This window comes from Puma concolor, chromosome B2, assembly GCF_028749965.1.
Source record: "Puma concolor isolate L17-30 chromosome B2, mPumCon1.1.hap2, whole genome shotgun sequence".
In the NCBI taxonomy this organism is placed as follows: Eukaryota; Metazoa; Chordata; class Mammalia; order Carnivora; family Felidae; genus Puma; species Puma concolor.
Window position 1 is genome coordinate 46,285,457 of NC_141671.1, and position 19,897 is coordinate 46,305,353.

Here is a 19,897-nt window from a genome sequence, read left to right on the forward strand (position 1 = left end):
AAGGTCATTTAAACCTAGATCTCTCTCATTTATCTATCTTTCTATCTATCTAATCAATCAATCAATTTATTATTATTATTTTTGCTAGAGATGATGGCCAGCCTTTTTATATCTTTATGACAAAAAGGAGGAAAGGACAGAATGATGTAGTTAAAAGAGCCTGGATCGGGGTGAAAAGAGTCAGGGTCTTCCAATACCTTGGGGTGCCACTGTGGGGAAGCTACTTGGTATCTGGACAATTTCTTCTTCGATAAAAAAGGAAAATGATAACTTCTCTGCCTAGCTCATAAAATTTTATGATGGCAAGATGAAAGTTACCTGTGAAAATGTTCTGAGAGAATTCACCCCATACAAAGATCAACTCTTTCTTCTATTAGAAAAGCCATATGACATACCAAAAAAAAAAAAAAAAAAAAAAAAAAAAAAATCACAGACCCGGGTTCAAATACCTGTGAGGTTAGGCAGAGTCAACTTTTAGCCCCTTACTTTTGTAAAAACATGAAGTCACTTCAATGTCACAGAACTACTTGATGACATTAAAAGAGTTAATGCAGTGGCACCTTGGTAGCTCAGTTGGTTAGGTGTTAGGCTCTTGATTTCGGCTCAGGTCATGATCTCCCCGTCGCTGGGTTTGAACCCCGTGTAGGGCTCTGTGCTGACAGCTTGGAGCCTGTTTGAGATTCTCTGTCTCCCTTTCTCTCTGCTGTGCGTGCGTGCTCTCTCTCAAAAATAAATAAAATAATAATAGTAATAATAATAATAAAAGAGTCAAGGCAGACATAGTGCCAGACACAGAGTAAACAGACAGTGACTATTTGTTTTATTCTCCTCTTCCCTTCCGTGATGTCTGATTCAGGCAGGACGGGTGGGATTGGTGAGTGACTAGGAGGTAAGAGAGTGGGATGGCTAAATGACAGACAGACGCAATGGTATCATCCACCCCTGAGATCATCCGAAGTGTATTCCCAGGCTGTTTGGGAGCTTTGACAGCATTTTGCAGATCTCACTGGAAGCCTCAGCAACTCACTGCAAAACCTAATTATGCAAGTAATAGCTGCAGACTGTCGGCTGACAGCTGGTGATTTAAATACTCCTGAGTGGCTGATAAAGTCCTGCCTGGACTTCTGTTTCCTTTTGTTCGTGATTGCCACGATTCGTATTCCAGTATACCTTTGTTTTTTCCTAATCAAGATTTGTTACTCCCTAATCAAGCTATTATAAAATAGCTCTGGGGGCGCCTGGGTGGCGCAGTCGGTTAAGCGTCCGACTTCAGCCAGGTCACGATCTCGCGGTCCGTGAGTTCGAGCCCCGCGTCGGGCTCTGGGCTGATGGCTCGGAGCCTGGAGCCTGTTTCCGATTCTGTGTCTCCCTCTCTCTCTGCCCCTCCCCCGTTCATGCTCTGTCTCTCTCTGTCCCAAAAATAAATAAACGTTGAAAAAAAAAAAATTTAAAAAAAATAAAAAATAAAAAAAAAAATAAAATAGCTCTGGTCTCCCTCGCTGATGTGTGTGCATTTAAATTAAGCAAATGTTTGTTTCTGATGGAGCCACACGGAGAACATGTCCCAGCGTGCAGCTCACCTGCTCTTCCTGCCTGCTTTGTCTTTCATTAGTGACCTGTGCCTGTTGCCAATCAACGTATGGCTTTGGGCTGGAGGAATTTGACATAGAGATAGGAAGAGATATTTCGAAATTAAATTGTTAGCAAAGATGAGAATCTTTTTGTGAAATTTGGAACTTTGGAATCCTTGCTGTCATGCCTGTTTGACTAGCTTTGACTCCTAGAGTCTGCAGGACTTCTGGGAACAAAGCCCATCCAAGTTCCCAAACCCTTGGAGATGTTTCAGAAGCCTCATTAGCCTGTGGCTTCCCCAAGGTAGTGAGGAGACAGGGAAAGAAGTTATCTTTGTGGTTGTTTAATTTCGAGCTGTTAGGACATTGCTTGCAAATGAGGAGCTCATTTTCTGTCTGTTGAATAAACACATACATTAAACATCTTAGGCACCTTTTTCAGATTTCGAAAGCAGACAGCAGAGAATGGGAAAACATCTTCTAGTTTGGATGTTTTGGAAATACTATCTCTTTGCAGATCTAGCCAAGTTACCAGTACCTTTACTGTTCTCCTCCTCCTCCTTTATAAAGGAGAAGGGAAGTGGTTTCTTAACTAAACAATAAAAAAACAAGTAACATTTTCTTTTTGGCACGTTTTACCTTGTGAAATGTCAGTGCTGATGTAATTGCCTTTTTTTTTTTTTTTTTTTTGGTGTGAATCGCATGAGATGACTGTTTTTTCAGGTTGTATGTTCTTGAGAGATAAGCCTCCTCTGAAGTCAATGTCTGTAGCAAATTGTTTGGCTTGGGCTACACGAAAAGTAACATTTACAAACATTTGTTTTAGAGGGAAGAGTTACATTCCCAACCCCTCCCCCCCCCCCCCTTGCATTTCAGAAAGGTGTGAGGCTGAGCTGGTGGAAGGAGGTCTGAACCATTAGAAACCAAAAGCTTTTCAGAAGGAAATCGGAAGAAGGTGGGAGGCGGTGGGGGTCCAAAGATTGGATTCTTGCTGCTGTTTTGCCCCTATACTTTTGTCTTCTTTCAAACTTTTTGCTTTCACAGGATTGGAAAAAGAGCTAATGACTATGGCTTAATATCAACAAGTCTGGAAGAAAATTGATTTTATTGAAGTCCACTGTACTTAAAGAGCTGTGTTTAAGCAAAATGCCAAAAAAGCCAACTTTAGAAACTGTTTCTTCTAAGTAAAAGAATTAAGAAAAAGTTCAGAATGTACTTAGAGTTCCACTGTTGTTGAAACTTGGGCAAAGATAGCATTCCAGAGTTGTGGTCTCCAGTCCTTCCATGGCAAGCTAGTCCCGGATAGCAAAGAAGTTGTTAGAAAATTCTGGGCTCCAAAATTTTAATAGCAGAATAACTATCAAAAAAGTCCATACTGTAAGGTCTGTGAAGGGCATTACCACATAGAGCACAAAGTGCTCATTTTGCCATGCATAAAAATAATTTTGTTAATAATCAAAATGCATATTGATAAAATTAAAACAGCTATGTTTAAAATTTAAAACAATGGGACCCTAAAATAAGGATCTTTTTTCAATATAACACCTTAACATTTTAAGCAAACAGTAGTTTTCATATTGTTTTGTTGAACTTATCTAGTTATTCAACTTCTTCCCAGCCCTTAAAAAAGAATCTATTTGAGTGTTTGGGCAGAACAGTGAAAGTTTGTTGTCTTCTATCATTCTTTAAATCTTTTTAAAAAGTAGTTTTAGTTAAAGAGCAAACGTTCTGTATAATGAGAATTTTAATATAAAACCAATGAAGGGGCACCTGACTGGCTCAGTTAGTAAAGCATGCGATTCTTTTCTTTTCTTTTTTTTTACATTTATTTATTTTTGAAAGACAGAGGGAGACAGAGCACAAGTGGGGGAGGGGCAGAGAGAGAGGGAGACACAGAATCTGAAACAGGCTCTAGGCACCAGGCTCTGAGCTGTCAGCATAGAGCCTGATGTGGGGCTAAAACGAACTGTGAGATCATGACCTGAGCTGAAGTTGGACGCTTAACCATCTGAGCCACCCAGGTACCCCAAGCATGTGATTCTTGATCTCAGGGTTGTGAGTTCAAGCCACACATTAGGCACGGAGCCTATTTAAAATGAAGTAAAATAGGGGCAACTGGATGGCTCAGTCAGTTAAGCGTCCAACATGATCTCAAGGTTTGTGATTTTGAGCCCCACGTTGGGCTCTGTGCTGACAGCTTGGAGACTGGAGCCTGCTTCCGTTTCTGTGTTTCCCTCTCTCTCTGCCTCACACATGTTCATGCTCTGTCTCACTCTCTCTCTCTCTCAAAAATAAAATGAACATTAAAAAAATGAAATTAAATTTGTGTAAATCAGAAAAACATGGACTCATGTTCTGATTTTATGAAAATTATGCTAACAAATTCATCAGTGGCTTTTAATTTTTTTTTTAATTTTGACGGTTTTACCCAAAGCAGTAACTGCATTGGTGATCATTGTGGTAAGACTGATGATTTTCATACTGAATTGTTATCCATTTGGAAGACTTGGAAAAAAAGGATGCCAACGTGGCTGAAATTTTTTTTTAAATTTTTTTTTTAATGTTTTATTTTATTTTTGAGACAGAGAGAGACAAGCATGAGTGGGTGAGGGGCAGAGAGAGAGAGAGGGAGACACAGAATCCAAAGCAGGCTCCAGGCTCCGAGCTGTCAGCACAGAGCCCGACGCGGGGCTCGAACTCACAGACGGTGAGATCGTGACCTGGGCCGAAGTCGGAAGCTCAACCGACTGAGCCACCCAGGCGCCCCCAATGTGGCTGAAACTTATTTGAAATTGTATGCCCATGTGGGTTGCAACTAAATATACTTAAAACTGATGAGCAACAACATAATCCTTGTGCTTAAAGAACTAGGGACCTTCAGCAGAAAGCCTTTTTTTTTCTTTCTATATCACAACATTGTTTATTATGTGAATTTTTTAAAACTATTTATTTATTTTTGAGAGAGAGAGAGAGATAGGGAGTGAGCAGGGGAGGGGCAGAGAGAGAGGGAGACAGAGAACCCCAAGCAGCATCCACATTGTCAGCTCAGAGCCCGACGTGGGGCTCAACCTCACGAACCATGAGATTATGACCTGAGCTGAAATCAAGAGTTGGACGCTTAGCTGACTGAGCCACCTAGTCACTCCATTATGTGAATTTTTTACAATACAAACAAAAAAAATATATATGGAAATGCAATATCTGAATACAGCTAAATGCAGAATGGTAACTTTTTTTTTTCTTTTCAAGAGGCCAGGATTCCATTTCTAGTAAAACAAAGAGACTGCACATAGGTAGAAATAGGTTGGTCGTTAGCCTCACAATTAGAAAACCACTGAAAGAGGCTGCAGCAGGCAATGTAGAATATTGTAAATAACCTTTGGATTTCAGTGGAATTTCAGTTAGGTTAGTATTTCAACATAGGAAATATGGCTAAAAAGACATTTTGCCTAGTCTTTAAAATAATGGCCTTATTTGCTGTAGAATTATGCACAAATAGGATAAAAGCTATTCCTTTCTGGCTAAAAATGGTCAAAGAGCAAATATCAGCCATTGCAAAAGCTCCTGGCCTTTCTTGATGACATCCAAGTCTTCTGAACCCTGCCGTCTAAAAGCAAAGAAATATCAAATACATTTCAAAGAGGATTTCACCCAAAATGAAAAATATTAAAATTATTAAAATTTACTATTAAAAAATAGAGATCTGATATAGATCAGATCTGATAGAGCACAGATCAGATATAAATCATCAGTGTTTCTTGCCCACTTTGCCTTCCTCTCTTCTTTCCTCTTTCCTCAATGAGTATATTGTGGGCACCACCATGTTTCTAGCGCTATTCTAGGTGCCAACGAATCATTTTAGTTTTGAGATCAATTTTGGCAACAATAACAGTAGCAGGACTTGTCTAAGATCAGTTTGGGAAGTTTGCTACCTACCTACGAAAATCCAGTTGGGTGGGAATGAGATAATAGGCCAAGCCTGGTGCTTACTCTCCTTCGAAAGATGTCTCTGGGCTGAGTTTGCACATAGGCACCCCAACTCAGCTTCCACCACAGCCACCCACACGTTTCTCAGGCCTGCCTAACCCAGGGAGTGAACCATCCTTCTGGATCCCTGAACGCGGGCTATTATTCATTACACCCCAGCAGGCAGCTTCCTTTGGAAGGATTCCTACCTCAGGTGTCAGGTTGCCTGTGCTTCCTGGCACCAGCCGCTCACACCTGCAGCCTCCTGGTGAGGTCCATGGGAGGCCACAGGGACGCCACCTCTGGGGCAGAGAAGTCTGAGTTGACAGCACTCAGTACAGAACCCAGACTTACGGGCTGACTGCAGTGAGAGACTTTGAAAGCTTCAGATTGGAGACACTTTGCTTTTTCATTTATTTTTATAGAAGCAAGAAAGGCAGCGGTGTGGAAGACGATGACTCACATGCTTTTGCTCTACTGCTTAGTGTTTCTTTTGCCCACAGAATCCTGCAGGACATTATGCCAGGTAAGCAAAGGGAGGTGGGAGAAGGAACCGGTAGGGAGAGAGCAAATGGAAACGAAAACCCGTCTGTCAGGCAGCTCGTAGTTACCTGTGCTCAAGTGTAGGGAGAAGATAGTGGTCCAGCCAGAAGAAATTACAGCTATGGGTAACCAAAATCTGTTTTAGCTAATAGCCTCAGACTATTTTTCTTTTGATTTTTTCTACAAGTTTCCGAGATGCAATGAGGCTCAAATGATTTAAGGGTGATAAACTCTTTTTTTTTTTTCATATCCTTTGACGGTGATGACTTTTCATTGCTCACCACTGGACAGTGCTACTTCCATAGAGGCACTTGAAAGTGTGGGGGCGGTGAGGGATGTCACAATGACTGGGAGATACTTAATGGCATTTAGTGGGCAGGTCCTAGGAATGGTCTGGCTCAATGAGGCATTGTCCCACCCAGAATGAAAATCGTGAGAGTGAACACAGTGGATGGGCCGGAAGGAGAAATGAGGAACTCTGACAGCCAATGGTTAATCAAGGTTTAACTGGGGTAATGTTTGTAGCAATGTACTATTTGTAAGTTTTGTGGGGCAGTGAGCCTTATGACTCTCTCTAGAATATTTTCACTCATACCATAAGTCATTTTAATGTCCTTAACAGTTACTTACTTCAAATTAGGTGTGGAGAATCATTGAGCGATCGAGAGAGGGAGAGAAGGACTAAGACTACTTAGACCTGCTTAGGAACAGTGTATTATTATTGGACTACAAGTTCTGGACAGGAGTTCCATCTCTTACATTCAGATAGGGAAACTGAGGCCCATGGTGTGGAATGTGATTTTCTTGAGGTTCCATATCTACCCAGCCACAGGACCAAGGCCAGGGCCCCGGTTTCTTCAGATTCTGTTTCCTGTTCTTTCCATTTTAATAAGTGCCTTCTTAGCGAAAGCCTCTTTAGGAAAGAATGACTTTGGAAATTCTTTCTGGGAATTTCCAAATGATATTTACTTTATCTTCTGAGTGGTGTGCCACTGGATGGGAATTTTCTCCATGACTTCCCTTTTCCCCAGCACTGAACTGGTGTCTGGCTTCTGGGAGAGGCTAAAGACTCTTTCTGAAAGACCTCTTTCAGAAGACATCCCGACCCCACAGTTTGGTTCTCTTCCCCTTCTTCATTTCCTCATCCATATTTTCCCACAAGGCAGAACTTAAAGAGTAGGCAGAGCCTGGGAGATTGACTTTGTTTTCTTGGTTATTGGGGATCAAGTCATGAGCATTCCATCCTTTTCTTCTCAATTTAGAAGTTGCTGGATGCTGAGTTTCTGAGTGCTACCCCTCTCCTGACCTGTCTACGCACTCAGGCAGCTTTTCAGTTGAGCAGATTACAGGTTTTCAAAGGGTCTTTTTCCTCCTGTTATGTTGAAGATTGTAGACCTTTTTTTTTTCTTTTTGTAGATAGAGAGAGCACTAGTGGAGAAGAGGGGCAGAGGTATTGAAAGAGAGAGAGAGAGAGAGAGAAAGAGAGAGAGAGAAGCCCAACACGGGGCTCAATCCCATGACTCTGGGTTCATGACCTGAGCTGAAATCAAGAGCTGGACGCTCAACCACCTGAGCCACCCAGGCGCTCCTGAAGATTGAGGACATCTGAAGCTCAAGTGGCTCATATAGGATGCCACCCTAGAAATGAAATGACCAGGAGTCATATATGGATGTGCTTTGGCAAATTCACTGGGAAGAAGTAAATCAGATCTTTCACTTAAGAAGGTAGAATTTCTAGAATTCTTTGTAAATAGCATGCCACGGTCTTCTGCCCACATATGTGATCAATATAATGTGACTTCACTGGAGTCTGTATAATGGGCCAAGTATTATCTGGAGTCGTTCACTTTTTTTTTTTTTTTTAAAGGCTTTATTAAGTAATTTCTACACCCAACGTGGGGCTCGGACTTACAACCTCAGAATCAACAGTTGCACACTCCACTGACCAAGCCAGCCAAGCACCCCTGGAATTTCACTTTTAAGTGCTTTATTGTGGTGTATTAGAGACCATGACCCTCTCAGGATGAGTTTAGAGCATCACCTCCCTACACCCTACATCCTCCTCTGCTCTCTCCACATGCATATGGGATGGCTTGGTGGAAAGAACAGTGTTGTAGGATTGAGAAGAGCTGGGTTCTAGTTCCAACTCTAAGAGGAGCCCCCTGCATGGTTTCGTGTAAATCACCTCATCTATCAAAGATGCGCTTTCTTTATTTATAAAATAAGAAGGTCTTTCAAAAGTAAAAAAAAAAAATGCCATTTTATTATTTTTGTTGGGGTCAAAAGCCTTTGAGTCTCCCAGGTATGAAATAAGGCTTGAATCTGTAGACCGTAAAATGGGAAGTCAGCTTGCCTCGGTGCTTTGAAGGATATTGTAACTCATGAGTCCGCAGTGATACCCTTCACTTTAGACAGACCCTAAATGCTCAATTCAGATTCTCTTAAATTCTTATTTGGTAGAGAAAATGGAAGTGTCAGGCTTGCTTCTTGATAACACAGAGAGAAACAATATAGTGAAGGAGAGAGGGACATGACCTCTACATGTTAGTCACACAGTTGAGTCACTGAATTTCTAATTCCTTCCCTAGTGGTTTAGATCTTGGAATGCAAGTTGGAGAATTGGACCATGGCTCTTCCCAGCCACTAGAGAGCAAACTTCTGGTACAAACACAGGAAGTTTCAGTCTCTCTCTCTCTCTCTCTCTCCCCACGTACACATGCACGCACATGTATGTCAGTATATGCATACAAGCTAATATGTATATACACATATATGTACAAGACACAGAACTAGCATCTTAGGGGGGTATAAAAAACACAATACAAAACCCATGTTCTTAAGGAACATACAATTTAAATGAGATAATATGCATATATAAAAATGATTAGAGAGTAAAAAGCAGGAAGGTGAGTATATGTGAAGCATTGAATGAGAGATATAGTGGTGTAGACAACAAATCCTACAGGAGACAGAGAGGGAAGGATGTACCATTTAAAACTGGAAAGACTTCTTGGAAGGGATGAACTTGAGCTTTGTATGTAATAGTCAGTAAGTTCATATTCAGAGAATAGTAACAGGAGCTAAATCTTAAATACCACTTACGATATTCCAGGCCCCATTCTAAGTGTTTTCCATAGCTGATCTCATTTATTCTTCATTAAAGTGCTCTGAGGTATCACACAATTCTAATAGTATCATTCTCGCCCTACTTTATCGATGAGGACCCTGAGGCCCAGAGAGAGGAACTTTTTCAAGGTCTCAAGTAGAGGTGTTGGGATTTGGACCCAGGCGGTCTGCTCCAAGAGTATACCCTTCGACCACAATATGATACTGCTGCTCAGTGAGGGGTCTAGTCTGATGAATGGGTGGGCTAGAGAAGGGTTTTTAATCAGGAGGGGTGGGAAACGCTCAGGATAGGGGGAAGCCAGATGTGAAGAGACTTCTGTAAAAGGAGAAGAATACAGGGGTTCCTGGATGGCTCAGTTGCTTAAGTGTCTGACTCTTGATTTCGTCTCACGTCATGATCTCACAGTTTGTGAGATTGAGCCCTGAGTCTGGCTGTGTGCTGACAGTGTGGAGCTGGCTTGGGATTTTTCTCTCTGTCTGTCTGTCTGTCTCTGCCCCTCCTGCCCTCTCTCTCAAAATAAAATTAAAAACATTTTTTTTAAAGAAAAAGAATACAAAATTACAAATACAAGATTGAGGGTAAAGTGAGAATCTACTTAGGAAAGTAATTGCAACAAATTTCAAATTTAGAAATGCCGAAGAGAATTAGATTCGGTAATTACTCAGCATTATTCAGTAATAAATCCAGTAAAATAGCAATATTTTAATTAATGAACTGCCCACATTTTTGTCTCTACATTTTTAGCTGCATGCTTGCATGCCAATAATTTTGTAATATTTTTTTCTAGAGAGAAAATAGAAAAATTATTCAGTTTTCACTCTAGCATTGCTGATTCAATTTGTTTTTTATTATTGCTAGTTTAGAAGAATATCTTTCAGCTTCTCGTTTCATTATTAGTAACGCCATGTAAATATGTAAGACTTTTGTCAGCTTTGGGAAAACATCTAACGAGTTTCTTTCATATATGACCTGCGAAGTGTCCAGAACACTTAGAATTTTCTTGTTCTGTGACTGATTGTAACTACTCTTAAAGTAAATACCATTTATATGTTGATGTCCTCCTTGTAATGTGCTGATGACTGCAAATTACATAAATATATGCTATTAAATTCAAACTAGATGTATCCCCAACTCAACTTCTACTTCTCCAGATTCTCTAGTGCTATCCAGAATGAGGGAGAGTGTGAAGTAAGGAAAGGTGAAGTGGCAAAAAATAATGGTCTGAACAGATGGTGGTTAAGCTATTTTGCTTTTGAAATGTTAATAAAATACACGATCATGTGAACACATTGCTAAACCCTCTCTCAGTGCTTGGAAGGGGCCCATACACACAAGGAATTCTACAGCCTAACCTTCATTAATCTCCATGTAAGCTCACCTCTGCTCCTGGTGCATTTCTTGGATAGAATGTTGATCCTTCTTGCCGGACTGCTCCTGCTGAGTAGCAGTGGGAGAGAAAGCCACCCAGGCTGATGAGGAATGGGGCCATTGGGGACTTACTTCGTGGTCTCAGCTTTTGGAGGCATCTTGGCATCAGGGCTGAGTCCGATGTGGCTGTTAGTCTGTGACTAGAATGAATCATTGGGCTGGCATATCAATAATTACTTTTCATGGAATTTTGATTTTCCCTTTCTAGGTTGCTAACAAAAGCAAGGAGATGTCTCCTAGGCCACAAGGTATGTCGGCAGCGGTTAGTAATCAAATGGAAGTTTTTATGTTTATTATTGTAATAGCCAGGCTCAGCCCTCTGTTTATTGGCATGGCAGACGGGACGCCTGGATGGCTGGCATGTGGATTGTTTATCTTTCTCCTATTAAATTGTACTTTTGACCCCTGCTCCCCTCTCCTCTCAGCACCTTCTGCTCCATCCTGGCCTGAGAGTTCTTTGCCATAAACTCTTTCAATTGAGCCAACTCAGATGGGAGCAGTGGCTAGGAACAGGTCTGTGAGAATTCGTTGATAACATACTCATTCTGGAGCTGGGAGCTTTCTCCAAGAACATCAAGCGCAGTGGCTTCCATACTGTGTTCTGGGAAGCTGGAGGGGTTACAGGACGTGTCCAGCAGGTTCCTGTGGAGTGTGACAGACCTAGTGAACTGAACACAGGCTCTTGCTTCTCACTTCAACTGGGATAGTTCCACTTTTATCTGCTTTATATGTGTGAGTTCTGGATAATGTTTTGTTGGAAGCAACAGGTGTTTGCCACCGAAATAATATGACAATCACTGATCTATTTCCATCTTCCCCCACTTTGCAAAGAAAACACACCCGATGTCCGCAGGGTTTACGTGCCCTCGCTGTGCTGACGTCTTGGTGATTGGCCCGTGCAGCCCAGAGCCCCAGCCTCTCCATCTGATGCTGATACCTTTTATTTCCCCAGGCGTATGCGATGGCGTCTGTGTGGACAATTCCCACTGCAGTCAACCTTGCCCTCCAGACTCGCAGGGAAATATGGGGTTCTTATGCAGGCAGAAGAAATGGCACAAGATCACTGAAACCTGTCAGACTCTTAATGCCTTCAACATCTTTGAGGTAATATCCTTTCTCTCGCACACAGAGTGGAGTCCCCACATTAGCAATGCATTGCATGGTCAATAAGAGAGAGGGAGAGCACAAGGCAGGGCTGGTAGGCGAGTGTGTTTGTACGTGAATACATAAACACACGCTCATCTTCTCTCCCTGCACAAGGAGGGAGATCCTAACTGTGGGCATCTAAAAGTTTGTACTCTGGTCTCCCACACGCTTCATGACACAAAGAAACCTGATCCTGAGGTCAGAGCTAGAGAAGTTTTCTGGAAGGATCATGGCCTACTTCTCCATCTTTGCTCATAGCTTTTTAAAATATTTTTATTTATTTATGTTGAGATAGAGAAAGCGCAAGTGGGAAGGGGAAAGATAGAGAGGGAGAGAGAATCCCAAGCAGGCTCTGCACTGTCAGTGCAGAGCCCGATGTGGGGCTCGAATTCACGAACCGTGAGATCATGACCTGAACCGAAGTCGGATGCTTAACCGACTGAGCCACCAGGCACCCCAGCTTTTAGCTTTTTAATACGGAGCTGTGATATTTAACATAGCTTTCGCTGACCAGAAGCATGGGCAACCCTGAGAACTTTTAGATATGCAGAATTCAGACCCCATCCCAGATCTGTTGAATCTGAATTTTCATGGTATCAATCACCTCAGGTGATTTCTGTGCTCAGTAAAGCATGAGAAGCAAGCTGACCTAAAGGGAAGGACTTCGTCATCAAACAAATGAGCACATTTCCATATATACTTAAGTAATTACACATTTAAAAAAATCACATGTTTGATAAAATCAGGACAAATACTTTTTGTTCTCTTTGTGTTTCATTTACTCCTCTTCTTTCTTGTTTTTCAAAATTTTTTTAATGTTTATTTATTTTTGAGAGAGGGAGAGAGAGAGACAGCATGAGTGGGGGAGAGAGAGAGACAGAGGGAGACACAGAATCCAAAGCAGGCTCCAGGCTCTGAGCCGTCAGCACAGAGCCCGACCCGGGGCTCAAACTCACGAATGGTGAGATCAGACCTGAGCTGAAGTCGGACCCTTAATAGACTGAGCCACCCAGGTGTCCCTTTTGTACTCTTTTTCTCCTAGAGGCTTTACCTTTTCTGAAGTTCAGCTCCTGATTCCTTCAGAGGAGCCAATGCTTTAGCATCTAGGAACATCCCCCTTCAGTGGTTTTGCAGGTGGCCACGGGGAGTGCCAGTGGATTCTTCACCTGAAGTCCCTGAGCAGACTTCAAAGGCTGCCCTCTCCAGGGTGTCTGTCACCGGCCCACCCCTAATTTGAGGGACCTTTGCAAAGATACTCACAGAAAGCCACGTACCACACACTTTAATATCTAAATGCTTTCAATCAAGCTTACAGACCACTAAGTAGAATATATTCTGCTGACCTTTCATCCCAGATTCCGTCCTGCACCTGTAGGGTGGTGGAAAGCCAAGGCCACCTGTTCATAACCCTGGAAACAGAGGTCCCTGTGCCACCTGTTGGGCCTAGTGGCCAGCACCCCGGTGGCTTGGTCCATCCTTGGTAGCATTTCTAAGAAGTTCCCAGGGGATGTCTATGCTGTTGGATGGAGGGCCATGCAGGCCCTGGAAGTGGACTTGGGGTTGCTAAGCAGGGACTTTGAGTGTCTAGATGCAGGGACATGAGTTCTGAGTAAGCGTATCCTCTAGGCCCATGAAGACTTTTTGTCTTGTGAAGGGCCAGGCTAGAGGAGGCCAGAAAGGGGTCCTTTGAAGTAAGGGCTGGCAGTTTTTTGTTTTTCTTTTTTTTTTTTGTCAAGGGCCAGACAGTTAATATTTTAGTCCTTGTGGGTCATGGGGTCTCTATTGCGAGTATTTGACCCTGCGTTGTGGCATGAAAGCCGCCATAGACAATACTTAAACAAATGAGCAGACTGGGTCCCAATAAAACTTTATTTACAAAAAACAGGCAGCCAGTCGGGGGCTGTGTTTGCCACTCCTACACAGAAGTGTGGGCCCCAGAGCCTGAATCTGTAGGAGATACTGTTGATCATTATTTTCAGTCATTCTTTTGTCTTGGTGTCAGTTGATTCATCTAAATCTAGTTCAGAATTTCCATTTTTTAAAATACGCTCGTGCCTCATGCTCTGCCCCTCAGGAATAGTAAAAATAAGCTTAAATGACACTAGAAATGTATCTATGTGCACAGGACATATATACGATATAGAGACACAGAAGGGGTCTGAAGTGGTATGCTAAAGATAACATTTACTCTCTGGAGGGAGGGGATTAAGGAGCAGGCAGCTGGCAAGCTGGGACTTTCATTTTCTGTCCGTGTGCCTTGGTATTGGGCAAGTTATTCCACAGCAGATGTGACTTTGAAGATGTGAAATTGAAAAACACGCTGAAATACACAATTGTGTGATAAGGCTGTCCTCAGTTTTAGTAAAGGTGCTTTTATTTTCAAAACAAAAGTAACATAATCAAAACTTTCTTTTTGCCATTTCTTAGACAAATTTATATTCGATCCAACCACTAGGAGGAAATACAAAAGTAGATGAGTATGCCAGAAAGCCTGAGACCATCACAGACAGGCTGATGCAAACGTGTCCGAAGGATTTGTCCTGTGTAATCAGGAACATTCGGCAGTCTCCCCGGATCCCGGGAAACATCGCTGTCATTGTGCAGCTCTTACACAACATATCCACGGTGTTATTGACAGATGTTGACGTGGCGAAGATGAAGGTGAGTAGCCTTGATTTGGCAGAATGATACCTCAGTGGAAAGGAATGCAGGTTGATTGGAATATTCGGTGGGCTTTTGGGGTCCGAGGACCACCTCTTTCACATCAGTATCTGTAATGTGTAGCATAACAATAAGGGTTCAATAAATGCTCAATAAATGTTCACTGAACAAGGAACAAAAGACATAGAAAAGTGAACATGCTCCATCAGTAAGCATTTAGAGACAGCACTTATTGGGTACTGGATCAGATACCGGAATAAGCTTTCCAATGTGTATTTTAGCTACTGGAAACCTCTAAGAACCATTCTGGTTCTTGCAGAGACTTTTCTTACTTTTATTTTTGAGTCAGAAGAACAGATTGCTAAAATAGAAAATGACTGAATGCAAAGAAAACAGCCATACATATGTGCTGCAGAAGTGTGAAATGGAATTGGACTTGTTTCCTTTCCTTTCCTTTCCTTTCCTTTCCTTTCCTTTCCTTTCCTTTCCTTTCCTTTCCTTTCCTTTCCCCTTTCCTTTCCTTTCCTTTCCTTTCCTTTCCTTTCCTTTCCTTTCCTTTCCTTCCTCTTTTCTTTTCTTTTCTTTTCTTTTCTTTTCTTTTCAATAATGTGTTTTTTAAAAGTTCTATCTATCTATCTATCTATCTATCTATCTATCTATCTATCATCTATTGAGAGAGAGAGTGCATGCGAGTGGGGAAAGGGCAGAGAGAGGAAGAGAGAGAATCCCAAGCAGGCTCTGTGCTGTCAGCATAAAGCTTGACGTGGGGCTCAATCTCACAAACTGTGAGATCATGACCTGAGCCAAAATCCAGAGTCGGCTGCTTAACTGACTGTACCACCCAGACACCCCTTATTTTTGATCTTTGAGGCAGAGGACAAAAAGCAGGTTCAGCGTCTGGGGTTACTTGTCAATTCGCTATGTTCCTGCACAGGGTCTTGCACACAGTTGAGATTTAATAGATGTTAATTGCATGATGGGTACACTGAGCAGGGTAAGCGAGTTGCTGGCTTCACCAAGATGTGAAGTGGGACCAATGATGTCCATGAGCTGCCCACCTGGCTACCTCACAGGGAGACATTGCATATGTGACACGAGGGCAACTCACTCCTTGCTCTATCCCTCAGCTCACATTTTGGTGGTGTGTGGGTACCCTGGGGATTTCATTACAATGCTGATTATGACTCATTGGGTCTAGGGTGGGCCCTGAGATTGCGTATTTCTAAGAAGTTCCCAGGGGACGTCTATGCTGTTGGATGGAGGACCACACTTGATGAAAGTGACTCTTGACTGTTCTGGCAGATGCCCAGAGCAGCTCAGTACTAATGCTGGTTCTTCCTTGGCAGAGTTACAGCATCATGGCCAACCACATTCTTAACAGCAAAAGCATCTCAAACTGGACCTTCATCCCGGACAGAAATAGCAGCTGTGTCCTGCTACACTCAGTCAACTCCTTTGCCAGAAAGCTATTTATAAATAAATATCCGATTGACATATCAGATGTCTTCATTCATACTATGGGCACTGCCATATCCCCAGACAACACTGGAAAGAATTTCAGTTTTTCAATGAGAGTTAATGACACCAGCAGTGAGATCACTGGGCAGGTGTTGATCAGTAGAGATGAACTTCGGAAGGTGCCCGCTCCTTCTCAGGCCATCAGCATTGCATTTCCAACTCTTGGGGCCATCTTAAAAGCCAGTTTTTTGGAAAACGTCACAGTGAATGGGCTTGTGTTATCTGTCATTTTGCCCAAGGAACTTAAAAGAATCTCACTGATTTTTGAAAAGATCAACAAGTCAGAGGAGAAGAGGACACAGTGTGTTGGCTGGCACTCCTTGGAGAGCAGATGGGACCAGCAGGCCTGTCAAATAATTCAAGAAAACTCCCAGCAAGCTGTTTGCAAATGTAGGCCAAGCAAGTTGTTTACCTCTTTTTCCATTCTTATGTCACCCCACATCTTGGAGAACCCGATCCTGACTTATATCACGTACTTAGGCCTGGGCATTTCTATTTGCAGCTTGATCCTTTGCTTGTCCATTGAGGCCTTGGTCTGGGGCCAAGTGACAAAGACAGAGATCTCGTACTTACGCCATATATGCATCGCTAATGTTGCGGCCACCTTGCTGATGGCTGATGTGTGGTTCGTTGTGGCTTCCTTTCTTAGCAGTCCAGTGACACATCACAGTGGGTGTGTGGCAGCAACATTTTTTGTTCATTTCTTTTACCTTTCTGTGTTTTTCTGGATGCTTGCCAAAGCACTCCTTATCCTCTATGGAATCCTGATTGTCTTCCATACACTGCCCAAGTCGGTCCTGGTGGCAGCTCTCTTTTCAATCGGCTACGGGTGCCCCTTGGTCATTGCTGCTATCACAGTTGCTGCCACTGAGCCTGGCAAAGGCTACCTACGGCCTGAGGCCTGCTGGCTCAACTGGGACATGACCAAGGCCCTCTTGGCCTTTGTGGTCCCAGCTCTGGCCATTGTGGTAGTGAACCTGGTCACAGTCACACTCGTGATTGTCAAGACCCAGCGACCTGCCATTGGCAGTTCCATGTTCCAGGAGGTGAGAGCCATTGTGAGAATCAGTAAGAACATTGCCATCCTCACACCGCTGCTGGGACTGACCTGGGGATTTGGAATAGCCATGGTCGTTGATGACAGCAACCTTGCCTTCCACATTATCTTCTCTGTGCTCAATGCATTCCAGGTAAGTCTAGATGCTACTGGCCAAGTACTAAGTGAGAGAATTCAGGAAGAAGTTTTGTGATCAGGAGCTTTTGGAATCATATTTCTTTATTTCTGTCTTTTTTAAAAAATTATTTATTTATTTTGAGAGAGAGCGAGCACGAGCAGGGGAGAGGCAGAGAGAGAGAGAGAGGGAGAGAGAGAGAGAGAGAGAGAGAGAATCCCAAGCAGGCTTCACATTGTCAGTGCAGAGCTTGATGTGGGACTCAAATTCATGAACTGGAAGATCATGACCTGAGCAAAACCAAGAGTTGGAAAGTCAACCGACTGAGCCACCCAGGAGCCCCATAGAATCATATTTCTTTATAAAAGACAATAGATTTGGAATAGAATATTAAGTGAGGAAATAAACTCTTTTTCCCCAGAAAGGCCTGGATGCAAATCTTGACTCTCTCATTTACTGATATATAACGTTCTTTTGAGGTATTTGATTAACTTTTCTGAGCCATATTTTTCTCACTTATAAAATGGGTATTACCACTGCCTGCCTGAAATACTGAAATAAAACAGTGGGTGGAAAGCATCAAGTTCAAAAATGACCTAAAGATCATGAATAGCACTACAGTAGGCTGAGCTGCTACTGTTCAGAAACTAAATACCACTACTTCCCCCAAATCTAGGTACCTAACTGGAGGTATTCAAATGTGCACATTCATGGCATTTCTTTCGGTTTAGAATTTCTGGTTCCCATTGGAAACCATCTTATTGTAATGAGGCAAGTCATACAGAGTGATATTAAAGATGACTTCTCTTCTCATCTCTCACCTCTATGAATGAAGCAATGTTCACAGCTTCACGGGTATCTTTGCCAAATTTTTTATGCTTATATACAAATATATTTTCACATAATATAGGGGTTAAATATACATTATTATGCACTTTACTTTTTCACTTAAAAATACATTGTAGCATCTTACCAGGTTACCATGTAGAAATATGACAGGATAGTATGCCCTATTCAATAATCCTCTACTTGACTGAATTTTTTTTCTTTTTTTTTTTTTTCTGTCACTGGGTACCAAGGAGCCAAAATTTATTACACTGAATGTTAAATATGTAGATAGGAACTAGTTGGTAAGAAAGCTTTTATCTTTCTAAAGACCTTTAAAATAATCCTTTCTTCTGAGTGTATGCTTATTCGGAAATAAATGTTTTACCTAATGGATAATAGAGATTTTGGGTCAAATATTTTCTCCTTTTTCTCTTTTAAGATTTGTGTATAAACAATTTCATTAAAATTTTTTTATTTTTATTTAAAAAAATTTTTTTAATGTTTATTTATTTTTGAGAGAGACAGAGACAGAATGCGAGTGGGTTAGGGGCAGAGAGAGAAGGAGACACAGAATCTGAAGCAGGGTCCAGGCTCTGAGCTGTCAGCACAGGGCCTGATGCAGGGCTTGAACTCATGAGCTGTGAGATTATGACCTGAGCTGAAGTGAGACGCTCAACTGACTGAGCCACCCAGGTGCCCCTAAAAATTTTTTTTAACGTTTATTTTTAAGAGAAACAGAGAGAGAGGGAGACACAGAGTGCGAGTGGGGGAGGGGTAGAGAGAGAGAGGGAGACACAGAATCTGAAGCAGGGTCCAGGCTCTGAGCTGTCAGCACAGAGCCTGACACAGGGCTTGAACCCACGAACTGTGAGATCATGATCTGAGCCTAAGTTGGACACTTAACCGACTGAGCCACCCAGGGGCCCCCAGTGATTTCATTTTATAATAAGCATTTTGATGCCTTGGAGAACAAAGCTAATAATAATGATAATAATGGTTCCTTGTCTTTGGGATCTCTGTTTTTATGCATTTCTATAGAAAGTATGAATGGTATCCTATAATTTTTGTATAGCTCTTATCCATGTTCATGTGGCTAGTCATGGATAGGGCTGGGAGAACAACCTAGTGTTCTTAAATTTCTGTTCAGTATATCCCATGGCTATTTGTCAGGAACCCTTAAGGAGTTGATGTACCTACTCCTCAACATTTCCTTTTCCTTGTCACCCAGTGTTGGGGACGCAGATCTTTACTGTGATTTTTGTTGGGACTAGGCTCAGAGCACTTGTATTTTGGTGCCATGAGTTCCTTTACCTGTCATGACAGGATCAACTTGTAATTTCAACTCAGTTTCTGTCTTGACTCCTGGCAAGGGGGATGGAGCTCATCCAAATGCCAGTACTGATGGAGGTGAGAAGCTGAGGGCAGGGTGTGGGTGAAGGGTAGACCCTGGGCACGAGGACTGGTAGGCATTAGGCACCGGTGTGCTGGAGCTGGTTTGTCCTGGCTCAAGAGAAATGACTTCTATTTTTAGGAATTTTGCAAAGGGACATCATTAAAAATTAAATATATAAACTTTTAATTAAATAAAACAACGGCTCTGTTTAAGGTCCTACATCCTCCAAGTGCATTACTTCCTAATTATTTGTTTGCATTTTACTATGCTTGTGAGGGTATTTGCATCTACTGTATCTGTGCGGTGAAAACCCTGTATCATGATGTGTCCATCCCTTTCTAACTCCATCTTCAGTGATGTCATGTTGCTAGACTTAAATCAGCCAGGGTGGGAGTATTTAAATGGAGACTGGTAAGTGCTTCAAATTAGGAGAGCTGGTTATTGCTATTTACCAGACCCGTGGACCAGGGCATCCTGAGGATGCCCAGTGTTGGAGGAGAGAAAAGAGAGCCACAGATCTGTTGAGGTGGGAGACACAATGAAG

The 19,897-nt window shown here is 42.3% G+C and overlaps 1 protein-coding gene across 2 annotated transcripts in view; it reads left to right on the forward strand.

The window, feature by feature from the left end:
* The window catches only part of LOC112862776 (putative adhesion G protein-coupled receptor F2P), a 41,931-nt gene that overhangs the window by 9,416 nt on the left and 12,618 nt on the right, over positions 1-19,897 (forward strand). The window contains exons 2-6 of one of the 2 annotated variants that reach the window (XM_086707029.1): positions 5,963-6,063; positions 10,844-10,883; positions 11,588-11,739; positions 14,209-14,442; positions 15,789-17,150. In XM_086707029.1, coding sequence (XP_086563155.1) covers positions 5,992-6,063; positions 10,844-10,883; positions 11,588-11,739; positions 14,209-14,442; positions 15,789-17,150 — 1,860 coding nt within the window. In that variant the 5' untranslated portion in view covers positions 5,963-5,991. Of the gene's footprint in view, positions 1-5,452; positions 6,064-10,843; positions 10,884-11,587; positions 11,740-14,208; positions 14,443-15,788; positions 17,151-19,897 lie in introns of those variants that run through there. The other variant, XM_086707030.1, reaches the window with a different exon arrangement.